At 37.5% G+C, this 19400-nt stretch overlaps 1 protein-coding gene across 1 annotated transcript in view; it reads right to left on the minus strand.

Annotated features, from left to right (window-relative positions):
* Positions 1-19400, minus strand: part of RYR3 (ryanodine receptor 3) — a 233982-nt gene that overhangs the window by 167154 nt on the left and 47428 nt on the right. The window contains exons 2-10 of the mRNA XM_037394911.1: positions 17806-17925; positions 10278-10385; positions 7071-7082; positions 6691-6765; positions 5605-5683; positions 4227-4339; positions 3709-3808; positions 665-758; positions 225-299 (exon numbers count right to left, since the gene is read on the minus strand). Coding sequence (XP_037250808.1) covers positions 225-299; positions 665-758; positions 3709-3808; positions 4227-4339; positions 5605-5683; positions 6691-6765; positions 7071-7082; positions 10278-10385; positions 17806-17925 — 776 coding nt within the window. The remainder of the gene's footprint in view (positions 1-224; positions 300-664; positions 759-3708; positions 3809-4226; positions 4340-5604; positions 5684-6690; positions 6766-7070; positions 7083-10277; positions 10386-17805; positions 17926-19400) is intronic.

Consider the following 19400-nt stretch of genomic DNA (forward strand, 5'->3'; position numbering starts at 1 on the left):
ATATCTCATAGAACACTGCTTTTGATATGGAACATAGACCAAAAAAAGTCTTAAAATACTGTCATCCCCCATATGATTATACTATGGTAGATTATATTTTTGATAATTAACTTATTAACGTACATCATATAGCAGGACAAATATATTACCCATGGTCTGCAACAATGGAATTGATTTTAACATAACAAGAGTTGCTAACAAAAAGGTTCAAAAAATATCAGTACCTTATTCGAAGGGGTTCTACTCTCCACAAAGACCTTGCTCGAACACCAGCTCCTCCAGTTTCATAAAGTACTTTCCTACAGAAAAGATTCAGAAGGTCATTCTCTTATGTTTATTTGTGCTACATATTATTTATCACTCACTCCTCTTTAAACTGTGTAGGACTCACTTCTCCCCAGCTACATAGATGGAATTGAATGGACAGAAGTTTCCTGCTTATTAGTGAGAGCACTATACACAATCCAAGCATCCCTGGTAAGTTAGGCTATTTCCATTAAGCTATTCTCTCTAAGGACTTGATAAAAATACTTTGCCTTCAAAGTAGCTGAGAAACTTTTGCAGTCATATAAATATGTAATCCATACAATTCTCAAGAGATCAATCTAAATTACTAATGGTCTTAAGTATAAACAAAAATATATAAAAATGCACCACAACTTACTTATGCTGTGAATCACTCTGATCTGTAGATGGAATTGTTAAGCACTCATCATGGCCATGGAAAAAACGTACTACATGCCCACCAAGAAGATATCCTGTAGAATAGCACACCTACTCATTAGCTTAAACATAAACAATATGAAATGACACTCTCAAAAATAATATTAAAAATTCAAAAGACCTAGGTGAAATCTACTTTCCAAAATTTTCACTAACTGAAATTAAACAAGAAGAACAAATTTAGTATGACAACATATTATTTTTTAGGGTCTTTTTCAGTTAAGAATATTTTTTTCTGAAAATGAAGACAAAAAGAAACCAATCTCTTAACATTTAAAAACCAAACTAGGATTCTGGGGCAGAAAAGGAAAACAAAAACTTCTGCAACAATTACTGTTTTGAAAACTGAATGTTTTAGGTAAAAGCCAAATCAAATATATAATACCAGAGTTTCCTCCCTCTTAATGCAATTGAAATGTTCTCAATACAAAATGATTTGGTGAATTCATCAGTTTGTTCTGACATTTATAATTTGTGTCAAAATCAAAACTACACAGCAACAGCAGGAGACAGAGGACAGAAAAACACTTAGCGGTTCTGCAGATTAAGTTTAATGGAAGCTAACTTTCCAACCCATTTAACACAAAGACTACAGGTCAAAACCAGGCACTTTGCCTCACAGGAAAAAAAAAAAAAGACAAGGAAAAATGGTGTAGGAGTAGAATGATTCATCATACCCTCAGTCCAAACTGTTCTGACCTTGTAAGTGAACTGAATTCCTTTTAAAAGAACACACACACATAGGGGAGGAAAGGTAGAAGGAAACTTTCATACTGTGCAGCCAATTAAATATAAATTTGTAAATAAGGAAAACAGTAACTGGCAATTATCCTGTTGCCATGTAACACAAAGGTCAAAGGAAAGAAGGAATGCAAAAAAAAAAAAATACTTTTCTGGTATTTATGTTCTGTCAAAAACACTTCATACGTCACAAAAAGAATGTTGTCTGACTTCCAGACTAATTTTAGACTTGGGAAATCCCACTTTCTCAGCTTGTCCATTCAACTTGTGCTAGGCTTTTAAGTCCTTTGACATATGATCATCCCTCATATAAACCATTCTGAAAAGCATATATACAGATAAACCTAAGCCTAAGTAGCTGGGAAAAAACTGACACACATAAAACCTACTTCTCTGCTTGCCCCACTTTATCCTTTTCTTTTTACTTTTATTTTTTTCTTTTAATTACAGAATTTTGGATTATGTGTCCAATTCTGAGCTACACAGTACTAGGGTTCCAACTACAGCAAAGGGTTACTAAGATGATTAAGAGACTGGTGCATCTTACATGAGGAAAAGCTGAGAGAACTGGGACTGCTTGACCTAGAGAAGAGAAGGCTCTGGCAGAATCTTATCAGTGTTAAAGAGTATGAAGTAAGGGTCCCCTTAGTGGTGCCCAGTGTCAGGACCAGAGGCAATGGGCACAAACTGACATACAGGATGGTCTGTCTGAATATCAGGAAACACTTTTTCACAGTGAGGGTGCCTGAGCACTGGCACAGGTTGCCCAGAGAAGCTGTGGAGTCTCCATCCTTGGAGATATTAAAAATCTGTCTTGACATAGGCCTTGGCAACCTGTTCTAGGTGGCCCTGCTTGAGCAGGTGATTGGACCAGGTCCCTTCCAACATCATCCACTCTGTGATTCTGGAAGTATTTAGGAAATTTAGCTGTCAAATCCCTGCTGTTACAGAAATCTAAAATATACTACTGACCTTCCATGATGTCTCTGCATAGCTCATTATGTTTGTCATCTGTTACAAGGTTTTAATTTTACTATAGGATGGCTTTTGTGCTTGCTTCTTGCAGAAGCAATAAGTATAACAAGGAAAATCCATATTCCGTATGCTCTTAAAATGAAAACCTACACACACTCAGATAAGCTTCTTATGGGCCAGTGCACAGAAACACTGTGGGATGCTGATCTAAATCACTTGGGATTAGGAGGACCCAAACGTAGTTCAGATAAGTCTAGTGACTACTAGTCTCTAGCGTCAGGGTAGTCTACTTCTATCAAGACTCAGCATAGCTGATCCCAGGGAAATTCAATATCTCTTTCAGGTCCCTTAGAGTTCCATTTTTTTTCCTATGATCCTGTATATTATCACATCATAAGTGATTAGTTTTAGGGGCAAGTGGTACAAAATGATCCTGATTTAAAGAAAATTTATCATTCATGAATGTGGAGGGCTGATACTTTGAATAGAGAACAGCAAAGGTGAAGTACAATGTCTGTGATGACAGTGTTAATGACAGAGTATGGCGCTGAAATAAGGAGCAATATTGAGTGGATGAGCCTTTCATTACAGAACAAGATATTTCTCAAATGGAATAAGGTGACGTTTCTCAAACATGGTTGCAAAGTGCAGTCAAGTACCTAGAAAGAAATCCTAACCCTGTGGTGTGAGATTTAGGATGATTAAGAGGATGCATTTAGAGAGCTCATTTTCATGGACTATTACAGAGACACAGTAAGGGAGCATGGCTGTGAGATCCAGAAAGGATATTGGGCACATAGCCTTAAAGAAAACAACTAAGAGACTGAAATAGGAACTATGAGAAACTTGCTTTCCATTTTGCATGTACCTTTGTCTCTCTTCTGTTATTTCTGTTACAGGGTGATTGAAAATCCTATGCAAAATTTGTTTACTGGCTTTATTCTGCAGCTCCTACTCCCCAAAATTAAACTGAAGACAACAAACTTATTTGTTGCTCTATCAGTTTTCATTTCTCATGAAGTTTTTTATGATTTGCTACTCTAAAGTTGCAGCACTTAGCTTTCTCTCAGTTAAACCAGTTGATATATCTGCATTTCCCTGTTTTCCCTTCCATTATTATTCTCTCCTGTGCTCATTTTCTTTATTTTCATTCAGCTATTTTGTTTCATGCTTTAAGGGTGAGGTTTTTTTTTTCATTTTCACTCTTTATGAAAAACAATACAAAGTAATCTAAAGTATATACATTTCCAAATAAATAAAATTACAAACCTTCTGTAATATTGCTTCCTGAGCATGTAGGATGTACGTTCCAGAGTGTCTGCATAAAGGAGGCATCCACCTGAATACTTCCATTTGACATTGAGAGATGCTGAAATATGATGACAGTAAGAGGAAACAGTGAAATTTATGCACTGAAAAATATTTAGTATATTAATTACTCAAAAAACCACAAGTATACAAATATTCTTTAAAAATTAGTAGTCACTAGCTTTTACAATGTACTTTTTTTCTAGATCTAATCAGCAGACTCCAGCTGCAGCTTAGAAATCTTCCACAGTTACATAAATAAAAACTTCCCAAGATGAAGAATGCTGAAGTACACCTCAGGATAAAGGCATGGAAACAGTCTGGTTCTAGGTGGCAGGAGCCTTTCACTGAGGGGAAAAAAGTGCATTATTTCCCAGATTAGGAAAGATTGAATTCATATGAATCCCAACCGTTTTCCCTCACTCCCCATAGTACTTTGTATTTTCCCACCATGTGTCCACTTACTAAAACAAACCTACCAGGTATCTTTCAGAGGACACACTGACCAGGATAAGATCATCACCTATTCGAACTTTTTCTCCTTCTGACCTTTGTTTAGAAGCAGGGTGTATTGTCCACCAGCATGCCTCACCTAAAGGACAGAGACACTTATCAAAGGTATACAAAACAGGCAATTCCCAAGAAATTTAAGGATATCTTTATACAACATTTAAATATCATAATAAAGAATTGTGTCTTATAAGACATTCATCTTCTAAAACAATGTCATTCCTCTTTTTAATCTTTTAATTTGAATCTTTTCCCTCAAAACTTTTGTCAACCAGTCTTTGCCAAAACTGAAGCTGTTTTTTCTCTGGGTTTTTCTAAGGCAACTAGCCACTTACAAAACACTGCTCAGAACTGCTCTCCCTTCAAGGCTCCCACTGCCAGCAAATAGCTGACAGCTACCTCAGTCTTACTTATCAACTTTTGTGTTTTCTTTTGTTTAATGTTCATATTTAATTCACAATATTCTGTATCATTTCCACTCTAAGCTACATTTATGTTGTAGAATGGAGAATTTTGAAACAAATACTCCATAAATTTACACTCCATAAATTTGCTACACTAAAATATCAGTTCCGGCAGCAGTTCCATTAGCACTACATATGAATACAGGATAGCTAAACCTAAGCGTGATAACCACAGAACATTTACTACACATCAAATATAAAATACCAGATTACTTTGCACACACACAGAGAGCCCAATTCTGGGAAGATTACCTAATTCATTCCAAAATTTCACACCCTTCAGGGTTTACTTCAGACCCTGAAGAAAAGTTAAATGCAGCTTTCTCACTGGGCAATGCAAAGGGGGAGAAAATGAAACAAAGACAAAATTGGTAGTATAACAAAACACAAAGATTCTGTTATTGTTTTGCTTCATTTCATACTTTTGTTTTTCTTCAGTTCTTTTATCAATGGGCTCATCACATTTTTTCTGTTTTCCTGCATTAGAAGTTACATACCTCTTTTGTGTCATTGTTACAATGTACATTGTGAATGCACCGATATATGGCTTTTCCATAATGTAATTCTACTGAAAGTGCCAAATCACACGAATAGAAAACAAACACATCAAATTTGTTTTATTCAATAGCATTTTTTTACTTTGTCCATTATCACCAACGTTACTGCAGTTGTGGTAACTGATCATTTGCAAGGCACTCTCACACTCTTACACAAAGTCTGTTAATTTACTGAAAGTCATCAGTATTGACAATCATAGTTTACTTTCTGTCATCTTATTTATAATGAACATATAAGCATGACATTAATGGCCTACAGTGCCATTAATCTTAATGCCTCTTATAAAAGGTGTGATACATTTTCCATCAAAAATAACTTGCCATACCTGCTGCATTTTCTCGTAGTCCCACATCAAATGCAAGTTTATCTGTCTGGGATCTTGAGGATGTTAAACATGTCAAATACTGCAAAACAGTGAAGTTATCGAAAACAAAAACCCAACAGTATCCCTTAATACACATGCCAAATTAATACATTCACATTACTCCATCTTCAAATCAACCTGTGCTTAATTGTTTTAAATTAGTTAAGCATGGTGCTATTTTTATACAAGCTCTTCCTGACTTTAAAAAAATCAAAATCCTTTTCCACTATAGTACATATTTCCCTGCAATTTAGCTCCTACCTTCCAAAGTTTCAAATAGTTCATCAGATAGAAACAGGCAAACATCTTATTACTGCATTACCGTAATAAACTTGCTTCATGAAAGCATAGCAAACACATCAAAAGGCAGTAATCATACTTGCAACTCTGGTATATCAAGGCAACTGCAATTAGTATGGTTCATAAACATAAGTAACAAGAGTTTAAAGACTAATGTAGAATCTTCTAGTACAGGAAAAAGGAGGGAAGATGTTTTCTTGACTTCTCATTTCATCGGCCTTCTATTAGGTATGCTTACATGGTCCCTAATAAGTCAAAGATCCAGAAGAATTAAAATTTTACAGTTGCACAATGTAGTTAAACAAAATTTATACAAGGTAGCCTGAAGATAGCATGTTTGTGGGTATAGTCTCTGGGAACTATGGGATGCTAAAAGGAAAACCTTATCTTTAAAATATGATGGGAAAAACAACGTGTATCACAACAAATGCATTTACAATAGCAGCAACTTGCTAATGGAATTACCATTAAAACGTCTTCCTTAATATCACAGAAATCATCTATGGCTAAGGGAGCTTATCGGCTACATTTCTGAGTGAAATGGATTGAAAAATCTTAGTTTAAAATGTAAGGGCCACTTCCATTGTGTTGAGACACCATAAATTATTCAATTTTAATTTTTTTTTTTAATCTAGTGCAGGAGAGAACTTAGAACATTCTTCCAAACATCTATTTTTTTTATTTTGATAAAAAGATGATTATTTGAGTTTTGTTTTACTCAATCTCTGCAAACACTCTTTCACTTACCATTTCACTGAATGAATGTCGAAGTAGTATAGCATGGCCGTACAGCAGGGTTCTGTGACCACCCCCTTGCGCTGCCTACAGAACATGACAGAGAAAGTCAGAACTCTACTGCACTATGTGGACTATGACCACAATTATATACCAACATGAAGAGCTACTACAGTTCAAGTAATAAGTGCAAATATTCAAGCAAATTACGAAATGTATATGCTGGGCAAAAATCATAATAATGAAGTAGCTACAGCAATAGCCAAATATCTGTCAAGGGAACAAATGTTGGTCTTGGACAGAGACTCTTATTGTGACCTAATTTTTATTACAATTAAGTAAAACCACAGCATTTTCAAATAATGTTTTAAATTAAGTAAGATACTGCTTACCTTTCTTATAAACTTCTCAGAGGCATTAAAAAAGTAATAACAAAATAATACATTATTATATAAACATAATTATGTAAATATGTAATATTATGTGTTATAATATAACAATACATTATAACAATTTATATACACTAAGAGAAATCTGAAAGAGGAAAAGCACACCTATTGCCCAGAATAGTTTAAGCATGTACTAAGGATATCTACTTTCTAGGATTAACATTATCTTAAGCATTTACCAGATTCATTAAAGCAACTGCATTCAAATTTCAACATAGCAGCTAGTAATTTTGAATATGAAAATTTATGACAAGACCAGGGAGAAGCAAAACTGGATTTTCCATATTTTTCCTTTAAAGAATGTAACGCACATCTTTTGAGCTCCTTTTGGTGACCAGAAAAAAAATAAATTCCAAGGGGAGAATCTTAACAAGAAAGTTACCTATGGAATAACAGACAACAAGCTTTATAGTTTCCAGGTCTGCCTCTCTCTCTGGTCAGCCTTTTTCTGCATGTACCATATTATTTCCTAGTTATTTATAGATAACAGGTTATTACCTAGAGCATACAGTCTATTAAAGTTTCAGTAAGCAATCATTGCACAGCCAGTCACAGATAGAGTTACACGTAGATTTCCTGAAAAAAACCAGATTCACTGTTGGGTAACAAATGCTTAAGTAATGCTTTGATGCATCTGATTTACAAATAGATAAAATTGAAAAACCTTTCAATATGGTGAATTGTTGCTCAATAATGAAAAGACTGCAGAATGAATAGCAATTTATAGTTCAAGAGAAAAATATTTAAAAATTATACTATAGCCATTACTATCTTTAGAGAAATTCTGATTTTAAAGGTATTACTTCTGCATAGATGGATATGACATCCAAAAAAAATATTCTCAAGCAAATAAAACACCCTTTTGATTCTCCTTTCTAGGATATTTTCTTAAATCATAAAATTCCCCTCCTCCCACATATTATTCTATTTAATTTTCTAGGATTGTACTAAAAAAGGAAGAAAACACTTAAATGCATGCACAGTATATGAATCCCAGAAAGAAATTAAAAGATATCTCATAATGAAAAAAATCCAGCATAAATTTATATTTGTCCAAAAAAATAAATTATAGTGAAACATTATCTTTAAGTAAATTTCTTTATATAATACTGAGATTACTTGCATTTTTATATTTGGTTTCTTCCTCATTTTTCCTTTTACTTAATGTGACAGTCTTAACTCTGTGTGTAAGTACAATAAAAGAAAAATTACAACTCTAGATATGAGTTTTCCATTTCTACAAAAAATAATAATGAAAAGTGACAGAATACCTAGCTCTGCAGATTATTTGCATCATAATTAGTTGCCGTTTAGTCTTATGAAATAAGCGAAGCCATAGAGTTCTACCATGTTCTGTTTGTAAGAGAATAAAAGTTCAATTCAATTTAATTCACCTGCAATTGGAGATTTAGACTCAAAGGAAACAAATTAAGCCCATCCAGGCTTTTGGACTATGCTGGGAAATCAATTAAAGCACAGCATCATAAAAGATAATAGTGAGATGATCTGATCAGGCAGCAAAAATCTCAGAGGTATGGTAAGCATCAATTCACTAAGGTTGCATGCCACAAATTCAAGAGTTTAGTCAGCTTTAGGAGACATACATGTGACTACTGCCAAATTTAACTCTAAGTGAGAGTGCAATGCAGAAGATTTTTATTTACAAAGTTTTGTCTTAATATTAATTTGTTAATAATACTTCACCCCATACATTAAAAAGTAATTTCCATTTTATTTTTCCAGATATCAGTTGTTCACTGAATAAAGGAAAACATTGATGGTGACGTCACATTTTATTTTAAAATTCCTAAAACTTATACACATGAAGATAACAGAGCAGTGGCCAACTGAATGGAGACCATAGGTCAATTTCATTTACAACACAAACTCTGCCTAAGTATATAGAACTAGACAGCTTATCTAAATTACTTACAAATGATTCACAGATGCAACAGCAAGTGTAACTTCTAAAACTTGCAGAAGTGTTAGTGTGTAGACGAGAGGTAGATCTGCCCCATCTCAACAACTAGCAATAAGGTTCAGCTTATCATTGAAAAGTGATCATTGTTTATAAGATCATTGAAAATACAGGCAAATCTGTCTCTAGGGTTTGGATTGGGCTTAATTTTTACTTATAACACCATCACCTTTACCAAACAAATAGCTTAGAAGTTGTCTGAAAAATACAGTTCTTTGTCAATGATGAATACTGTATAACAAAGTGCACAGGGTTTTTTTGGTGTCCTGATTGCTCCAGTGTAGAAGTCCTCTTTCAGTCATTCTTAGTGTATCTTAGATTTGAAGTGATAATTCAATTGAAACTATAGTTATGTGAAATGCAAGCATAATTTCAACATGTCACTTTACTGCAAAATCACTTTATACTGTAAGCATTCCAGTAAGTAAGCTTTCTCTAATATAGTCAAAAACCAAGAATCCAAAGAAGAGAATTTTGAAATTATTACTATCCAACAGTTCTTGCTCATTACCAGAGATTAAATAACTTTAAATTATACCTAAACAGTTTAGTTACAAAACTACAAAGCAATATATTTTATTTTTCTATCTGAAATAAAATAGATTTAAATTTTTCACTTTTTTCATTGATAGGACTTAATTTCTAGCTGTTAATTTCATGTGAGGATATATCAAATTAAATCTGAATACCCAAAATACCTTCTTTGCTCAGTTAGAAGGAGATAAAATATTTACATGATGAGAAAACGATTTTGCTTTCCCCATTAGCAAATATCACTATAATACAGTAATGGTTTTATGGCAATGATTTACATTTCAGACAAAACCTATTTCATACACTCTTCTCAGGTTCATAAAAGTCAGACTCAGTTGGAGGGTTCTCTTGCTCCTTTTTCAGTATCCACTTCTGGATTAACAGTAAAAAATGATCTCTGAAGCTGATGTTCCGGGTTTTGTAAATATTTCAAAAGACTAACTACTACAAAGGTGCTCCACAATGCTAAAGAGAAACGAGTATGATTACAGTAGTGGAGCAATAACGTCCCAAGAAAACAGCAAAACTGAAGAATCTGCAATGACATGAGGCCTCCCCTAGAAAATCCTGAAGCAAGGAGAGAAATGAGAACAATCCATATTCAGAAATTTAATATTCTTTGATGTCAATTTACTTACCCCTTCACTAGCATTATCCCCTGTGTTGGCCAGCATTTCTTGAAGGGCTCTGACAGATAAGGACTGTTCAAGGACGAAATTGCAGATGCAAAGGTCTGGAGGAACATACTATAAAAATAAATTAAATGGTGTAAGAACAGATCAGAGCAGGTGAAACAGGATGAAAAGAGTGTTTGAACACACATGTATTTTAATTTTAAAATCCATTCTTAATGTTTACTCATTTGTTTTTCAGATATATGCTACTTCCCTGTATGAAAATAATATAAATCTATTCTTCATAACTTGCCAGTGCAGTAACTTTACTTTTCCTAGAACTCTATTCCTCACAGTAAAAGAAAACATAGGTTCAAAAGCAAAAAGGTTTTATCTACGTATTATTGCTTTCCTATCTTTTAGAATTACACTGTGAACATTGTATTTGTTCTCTAATGTAACTGGCAAAACAGATGAGAAGGTGTATAATCTTACTTGACATATAAGGTTGATGGTCTGAACATATTTATAGCTGTCATCAAATGGCAAAGATTCTGAATCTTACAATATAAAAATATTAACTATTTTAGAATATCTTCTCAATTGTTTTATCAATATGTCTGCTAGTTTTGAAACATGAAACTTAACATTCAATTCAAGAACAGCAGACTGCTTTTTCAGTTTATGGGCATTGATGAGTCCAAAGAAAGATGCGTCCAAGAAAAAAGTCTCAAGGGGGATCATCAATGTATAGAAGTATGTGACTGGAAAGTATGAAGACAGAGCCTCCATGCAATGGCACCCAGTGAAAGGACAAGAGGAAACTGATACAACTTGTAATACAGGAAAGTCTATTTAAACATGAAGAAAAAAAACCCTTTTTTACTCTCAAGCATGATAAACACTGGAACAGCTTCCCCAGAGAGGTTGTGGAGTCTCCATCCTTGGAGATATTCAAACCCTGACTGGACAGCATCCTGAGCAATCTGCTCTGGCTGAACCTGCTCTGAGCAGAGGGGTTGGACTTGGTCTCCATAGGCCCTTTCCAACCTCAGCGAGTCTGTGATTTACAATACAGATTGTGGCTATGTATGAGCTTTGAAGTGGATATACCCTTTTTTTGCTTTTTTAAAGCAGTGTTAAAGGAGGGAATAAAATTATTGATACTGATGAGTTTTAAGGTGGTGAAAAGGGAAACGATACAATTAAAGAGATTTCTAAACTTGCTCTGAAGTCTTTATAGCAAGCTAATCAAGTAGTCTTGGAAATCCCACTCTGTACTACAGACTAAGTATTTTTTGTGTGTGTGTTTTTAAACACATTTTGGAAAAGACTTTTAGGCCAAAGACTTGACATGGAAATAGCACACATTAGAGATGTATGTTACATATATTATTGAGGTAAAGTGAATTTTTGCATCTTTCTTACATGACTAATTGTAATAATAATTATAAATAGTATTTTACTGTATATTGCTACTATATTGTACATTACTATAAAATAATTATAAATAATAATTGTAAATAGTATGCAGTTCATAATTTCATTAACTGCAACAGAAATAAACTAAAACTTGTCATCACTCATCTTCACAAAGGGATACTATTTTTTTTTTAGCATTCATCAACTGCATCTGCGTACACACACAGAAAACTGTTATAAACTCATACCATACATATGTATGTTTGTGTGTGCATGTATGTAGGTAGCATTCATATACATGCACGCAGATTGTAACTGGAAGTTTAGTCTTTTAATTGGTTACATCCAAGGCTTCTCATATAATCAGACACAGAAAATATAATTTCTCAGTGAAATGAATTACAGATGAAACTACATTAGAATTTGTTTCTCATATTTGTTAGTAAAGTCTAGAAAGACTTATTTAGAATATTTTATTGCTATGAACATAAAAATCTATATAATGTTAAGTAGTCTCTACTTCCCAATGGACCAGACAGGTAAACAAAACCTCTGAGTAATACTTCATCCATTACTTTACTGCCTTTAATTGCACCTAGCAGTGGCAAAAAAGCCACATCATTATTGAAAAAAACACCAAAATTCAAACAAAGAAAAAAACCCAGATATTTTTTTGTTGTCATCCTGTGGCACTTTCAGATTATGCAGCATGCATTTTATTAAGACATTTTAAGTATGCATTAAACCAGGCTGTTCTTGAAGTACATTTGAATTCATAAAAGAACACAAAACAGAAACAATCTTTATAACATCTTTCTGCTTTCAATATGGAATACAGAAATTAAACTGGAATTTTATCTGGGAAAACATAACACAGCTAGCGATACAGTTTTAACCAGCACCAGACTACTGGCACTTAATCCCACTCCAAACTGAATACGGTATAATCATAAAATAAAAAGTGTGATCCAACACCTATAAACTGAACAAAAGAACTCCCATCTGTTTCACTGATCACTGGTCTTGTGCCACACAGGCTGCAATTTTAGTTGAAATTTGCTGCAGCCCTTACTTTGGTGCTGTATTAATGAAAGACACACCCTAAACCAATGTAGTCCTAGTCACAGTTTTTATAAAACATACATCTGAGGTTAACACAAGTAATTTTTCACTTCTTATTCTTGTTCATAGCCTAGGGAGCATTCAGCTTCATTTAAGAACACTGACACTGAGAATTAGGAAATGAATGATTTTTCCACCCCTGATTTAGAGCAGCTAAGTCCTCTTTCAAACTTTCAGTGTTACACAATAAGCTAACATATGCATGCTATCACATACCTCATTTCTGCGGTTGGATGGCAGCAACTTATTTTTTAAATTCCACTGACCTGACAAAGGTAATTTATGTGGAGGGTACATGACCAAAGTAGCAACTGACCTCCTTAATTGATCTAGATTTTTTTTTTAAAAAAAAAAAAAAAGGAAGCAAAGTTTAAAAATTAACTTTTGAGTCTTCTGTCAAACCTCATTTGTTTTCTGGTCTTTTTGCAAATGATACTGTGTGTGACAGACTATTTTACACTTTTAATAATTACACAGATAAAAAAGGTTTAATAAAACCTTGACCATCTGCTAATATATGTGTTTTCCCCCCCAGCTCTAAGCAATGATGTATTTTAATGGAATCCCACCAAAAAAAGTGCCAGTAAGGGATGTTCAGTAAAACAAGAATACTGTGAGGTGAAAGCTACAGGTAGAGGATGGGGAAATATTCATGTCAGGAATCTTTATGCTGAAATGAAAACCAAAATGTGTTTAGGCACATAAGACAAGGATTTAGATACCTGCTGTAAAGTAACAATATGCATAGGTATTTATCCCCCTTCTGGCTATGAGAAGTTGAAATAAACATGCATAAGTAAGACATCATCAATTTCAAGAATCATCAATAAAGGAAAAAAATTCAAATATTTCATTTTAATGAAAAAAAGTATTTCATTTTATAGGCATTTAAAGATATGCCAAACAAACATTACTGTAAGTGAATTTGTGTAGCTAAGTAGACTGATAAAATATATCATAAAATAAAGCAGGAATTTAGAATAAATAGCTCTTCCAAGTCAGTGAGAGCTTTTGGGAGTTCTCCCAGCACATCTCTGCAGAGCTTTGTCCATGCATACAGAAAGTTAAACTAAAAGACAAATTTGATATGGGAAACCTACACAAATTTGCAAAGTAAATCCAAAGAAACAATTGACAGTTCCACCCTGACAGCTGCTCTTTTTATAAGAAAAAAAATAAATCTTTATTTCTGAGATTATTTCCAAGCAGGTCTTTCACACAGTTATCAGTTTTCCATCAGCACGCTCATCACACTTAATATACCTAATTTCTCTAAATCCAGTCTTCTGGATTCCTCCAAGCACTATCATAACATTAAATTCTTGCAGGCGATATGCTTATTGACCAGAGCTTTGCCCACAGCTTCTGGTCTGCACTGTAAAACCCACTGGCACAGGTCACTGATCTACAAGGTTTACTTTTACCGGACCTGTAAGCTATTACATTCTGTCATTAGGACAGAAAGCGTACCTTAATTAGTTACAGTTTCCTTCAGGCATTTAAGTTTACTCGACAATTTTGCTACTGGAAGAGATGCTAGTATATTGCAATTACTTTTGAGGTGTGTTTTTCGGTGGCAGTGTGCGCGGCGCGCTGCTGGGGCTGAGGGGCTGCAGGGCGCTGGTGCGGCGCGAGGCACCGCGAGCTCTCTGGGAACCGCCAACACGCGGCGGCGCGCGCTGCGGGCGGGAAGGCGGGAGCGGCCCCGCCCCGGGCGGCCGCGCTGGTGCGGCGCTGCGCTGCCCGCGGTGCAGGCGGGCGCGCCCCCACACGTACAAAAGCAGACCCCGGCGAGAACCCCGCAGGGCGCCAGGAGGCGGATGCAGCCCCCCTCAGGGCTCGAGGAGGCGGGCTGCAGCTGCGGCCACTATTCCCCCAGAGGAAACCGAGCCACGGTTCCCACTCTGCCAAACGCCAGTGCCAGACGGCCTGTGGCAGCCTTGAAAGAGCTCCCCTTAAACAGCAGCTGTCCAGGTCACAGCCGCCGGGGGCCTGAGCCGGTCCTGGCTACCGGAGGGTGGCAGAGAGAGCACCTGTGTGAGGAGTGACCAGGGACGATCTGCTGAGAGCTGCAAGGGGAAGCAGAAAGGTTAAGGAGTGTCAGGGAGTGTGAGAGGGACCCAGGCTGCTGGAGCCGCTCTCTGCCACCACTGAGGCAAACACACCACGCAGACACATCATAAAACTTGCCTGTCTGGTACGGCCCTCTGAGTGCTGCCCGATACTGGTCTTCAGAGTGGGCAATGATGAAGCCCAAACGACAAGTCATCTGAGGGAAATCAAGAGAGACCTCAGAGCCTTGGGGAGGCTGGTTGAGGGATCAGGAACACAAGTGGTCTGTCCTGCTGATTGAGGGAATGATGGGGCATGCATTCAGAAGATCACACAGATCAATACCGGGCTCTGGGCCTGGTGTCAACAGCTGAATTTAATTTTTTTTGATCAGGGGTCAGTTTACACAGCAGCAGGCCTGCTTACAGCAGATGGGATTCACCTGTCTCAAAGGGGGGAAGGATCTTAGGTCAGGAGTTCACAGTGCTCATCGAGAGAGCTTTGAACTAGATTAAAAGGGGGAAGGGAATAAAACCAATTTCGTTAGAGATGAGGATGGGGGTGGCATGCCGAGCTTGGAGGTGAGATTGATAGCACAGCTGAAGTGCATTTGTGCCAGTGCCCAAAGCATGGGCAACAAGCAGGAGGAGCTGGAAGCCAGCATGCAGCAGGAAGACTATGACATAGTCACCATCCCAGAAACACAGCGGGATAACTCGCATGACTGGAGCGCTGCAATGGATGGCCACAAACTCCTCAGAAGGGATAGGCAAGGAGGGAGAGGCAGTGGCATCGCCCTGTATGTCGGTGGGTGTTCTGACTGCCTAGAGCTGAATGATGGTGACAGCAGGGTTGAGTGCTCATGGGTGAGAACCAGGGGAAGGGCCAACAAGGCCGATGTCCTGGTGGGAGTCTGTTACAGACCACCCAACCAGGATGAAGAGGCAGATGAAACATTCTAAAGCAGCTGGGAGAAGCGTCAAGATCACTAGCCCTTGTTCTCATGGGGGACTTCAGCCTACTGGATGTCTGCTGGAAATACAACACAGTGGAGAGGAAACTGTCCAGGAGGTTCCTGGAGCGTGTGGAAGATAATGTTCTGACCCAGCTGGTCAGTGAGCCAGCCAGGGGAGATGCCCCGCTGGAGCTGTTTACACACAGGGAAGGACTGGTGGGCAATGTGGTAGTTGGAGGGCATTTGGGGCATGGCAATCATGAGATGTCAGAGTTTTTGTTTCTCAGAGAAGCAAGGAAGGAGGTCAACAGAACCCTGGACTTCCAGAGGGCCGACTGTTTAAGAGCCTGGTTGACAGAGTCTCTTGGGAGATGGTTCTGAAGGGCCAAGGGGTCCAGGAAGGCTGGACATTCTACAAGAACGAAGTCTTGAAGGCGCAGGAGCAAGCTGGCTCCATGTGCTGAAAGGTGAGCCACTGGGGAGAAGATGAGCCTGGATGAACAGAGAGTTTTGGCTGGAACGCGGCAGGGAAAAAGTAGAGTTTACAACCTCTGGAAGAAGGGGCAGGCAACGCTGGAGGACTATGAGGATGTCATGAGGTTAAGCAGGGAGAAGACTAGAGAAGCAAAAGCCCAGCTGGAACTGGGGCTGGCCACTACCGTAAAAGACCACAAAAAATGTTTTTACAAATCCAATAGAAAGAAAAGGAGGGCCAAGGATAATCTTCATGCTTCATTGGATGCGGCAGGGAATGTTGCCACAAAGGATGAGGAAAAGGCTGAGGTACTTAATGCTTTCTTTGCCTCAGCCTTTAATAGCAAGACCGGTCCCTCTGGGTGCTCAGACCCTGAACTGGCAGGCAGGGATGAGGAGGAGCAGAATGAAGTCCCCACAGCCAGGAGGAAACAGTTGGGGACCTGCTGCTCCACTTAGACACACGCAGGTCTCTGGGGCCAGGTGGGATCCACTGAAGGTACTGAGGGAGCTGGCGGATGAGCTTGCCAAGCCACTCTATCATTTATCAACAGTCCTGGCAAACTGGGGAGGTCCCAGCAGACTGGAGGTCACCCAGTGTAACACCCATCTACAAGAAGGGCGGAAAGGAGGATCTGGGGAGCTACAGGCCTGTCAGCCTGACCTCAGTGCTGGGGAAGGTTATGGAACAGACCAGCCTGAGCGCCATCACACAGCACATGCAGGACAACCATGGGATCAGGCCCAGCCAGCGTGGGTTTATGACAGACAGGTCCTGCTCAACAAACCTGATCTCCCTCTACAACAAGGTGACCCACCTAGTGGGTTAGGGAAAGGCTGTGCATGTTGTGTACCTGGACATCAGTAAAGTCTTTGACACATTCCCACAGCATTCTCCTGGAGACACTGGCTGCTCATGGCCTGGATGGGTGCACTCTGCGCTGGGTTAAGAGCTGGCTGAACAGCTGAGCCCAAAGAGTGGTACTAAATGGAGGTACATCCAGCTGGCACCTACTCACAGGTGGTATTCCCCAGGGCTCAGTATTGGGGCCAGCTCTGTTTAACATCTTTATCAATGACCTGGACGAGGGGATTGAATGAACCCCCGCTCTCAACTTTCTGATTAATCAACACAGTTAGAAGCAACACTTAATGCTAGTAACTAACAGGTGACATTCCTTCTAAAATTGTCAAGTATATCAAGGTATTTGAGTCTACAGCAGTATTAGGAATAAGTTTTTCAGTGAACTTAAACCTTAATAACAGTCTAGAGACCTGAAGATACAAAGTATTTCAGTTACAGGAATTATTTTAGATAGTTAAAGAATAGTGGGTTTTTACTGTTATCAGGTATGCCTCAAAGTATATTTAGAATCTGTAAGAAACCTCATGTTCCAGTCACAGAAAGAAGAGCATACAGAAGTGCATTTAGCATCACATAAAAGAAACTGTAATTAAATGTATTTGTGGATAAGTGGGTTAACATTCATTGATCAGCCAGGCCAGTTGAGAGTATCGACTTCTTACTTTAGCTTCTGATGTTGGTTCCAAAAAGCACAGGCGATTCCCAAGTCCCTCAGCTGCCAAGCAAAACTTCCTTTGTTCTTTGTGAATACTGGCAACACACTGAAGTACTACTTCATCATCCTGTCACAAAACAAAGTACGAGAAAAAAAGTAAATATTTGGAAGTTGCCTACAGATTATAACGCTAAGAAATCCTGAAACATGGAATGTTTAAAATGAACAGGTTCTATGCCTATAACTGATATCATGTACATACACACAGATTCTTTTGATGTGTACATGAACAGATGTTTATGTAGATTTACATTCAAGACTATAACAAAGTGGCAATGACTACATACTGTCTCCAGGGCTTTCACAAATATTGTGTCCTGTTGCTTTAGCAGTGGATTGCTATGGTGCCATTAAAACCTCTAAGTACGCTGTAGCTTGGTTTTACTCAGACACGTCTGATGTTTACAATGAAAACCTGTTAGTGTGATTTTGTTAACAACAGTGACCTAAATTTAAACAAATTTATTTTTTTAGCACAGTAAGCCCTCAAGACAAGTCCTCTTAATGCGCTATCTTAACTTTTAAGCTCTTGTTTAATTTAGAAACCTCTGAGCACAACCAAAGATCCAAGAGGCATTTTTCAAGTGACAGTTCAAATAAGTCACAAGCACTTGCACCTCAAAAGACATATTACAAGAATAAGAACACTCTGGAAAATTACATGAAACAGCCCTAGTTTATTTACTCTCATTATTCTAAAAGCTCTTTTAAAATTTGTTACATACTGCAATGCCAAAGACACACTTACTTATGAAGTGCCGAGCCATTATTCACCTCTTAACATGTGCTACTAAAGCTGATATCAGCAAGCCAAAACAGATTATTTTTAGTGTTTCACTGTGAAAAAGCTATAAACAGAACTAAATATGATTTTATTTTCCACAACTTATCCACTAACCAAGAAAAACACAACTTGCAGACTAGCACATTGAAGAACTTCTTTTTATGCAGGCGTGTAACTGTTCACCAAAAGACACTGCCTTAGAAGTTTTTAGGGGGGTGGAAGCTGATTAAACAAGAGCGATATGATATGTCAGTGTCCCATCCAGCTATGAAATTATACTGGTGTCAATTATTATTGTCAAAGCAGATACACAACAGCCGCCTGTACTGAACTCAGAGATCACTTGAACAATTATGTTCTAAAAGCAGCACTGCTTTTTCCAATCCCCTTATGCAACTGCAATACTATGAGAGTAGCACAGCTACTGGCACTTGAAGCTGGGAGTGACAAAGTGATTTTCACCAAAGGAATTAAGTGACACACACTTTAAAATGGGAATTCTAAAGCAGATTTTTCACTTTTGTGATTTTGCAAGTGTGTGCAAGTTATATGGCTTTCTTTTAGGTTATACTTCACTGCCTACTTACTACTACTAAAATGGACAACTATTGTATTTCAGACTAGTCATCAGTTACAGACAATGTTTTCTTTATCTAGCATTTTTAACAGTACCGAATGGGAATCCAAGAAATTTTTATAAACAATTCTAGGAAGTATAGTCAAGTAGAAGATAGACAAAATTAGCTAAATAATGCTGC

Source organism: Falco rusticolus, chromosome 7, assembly GCF_015220075.1.
Source record: "Falco rusticolus isolate bFalRus1 chromosome 7, bFalRus1.pri, whole genome shotgun sequence".
Lineage (NCBI taxonomy): Eukaryota > Metazoa > Chordata > Aves > Falconiformes > Falconidae > Falco > Falco rusticolus.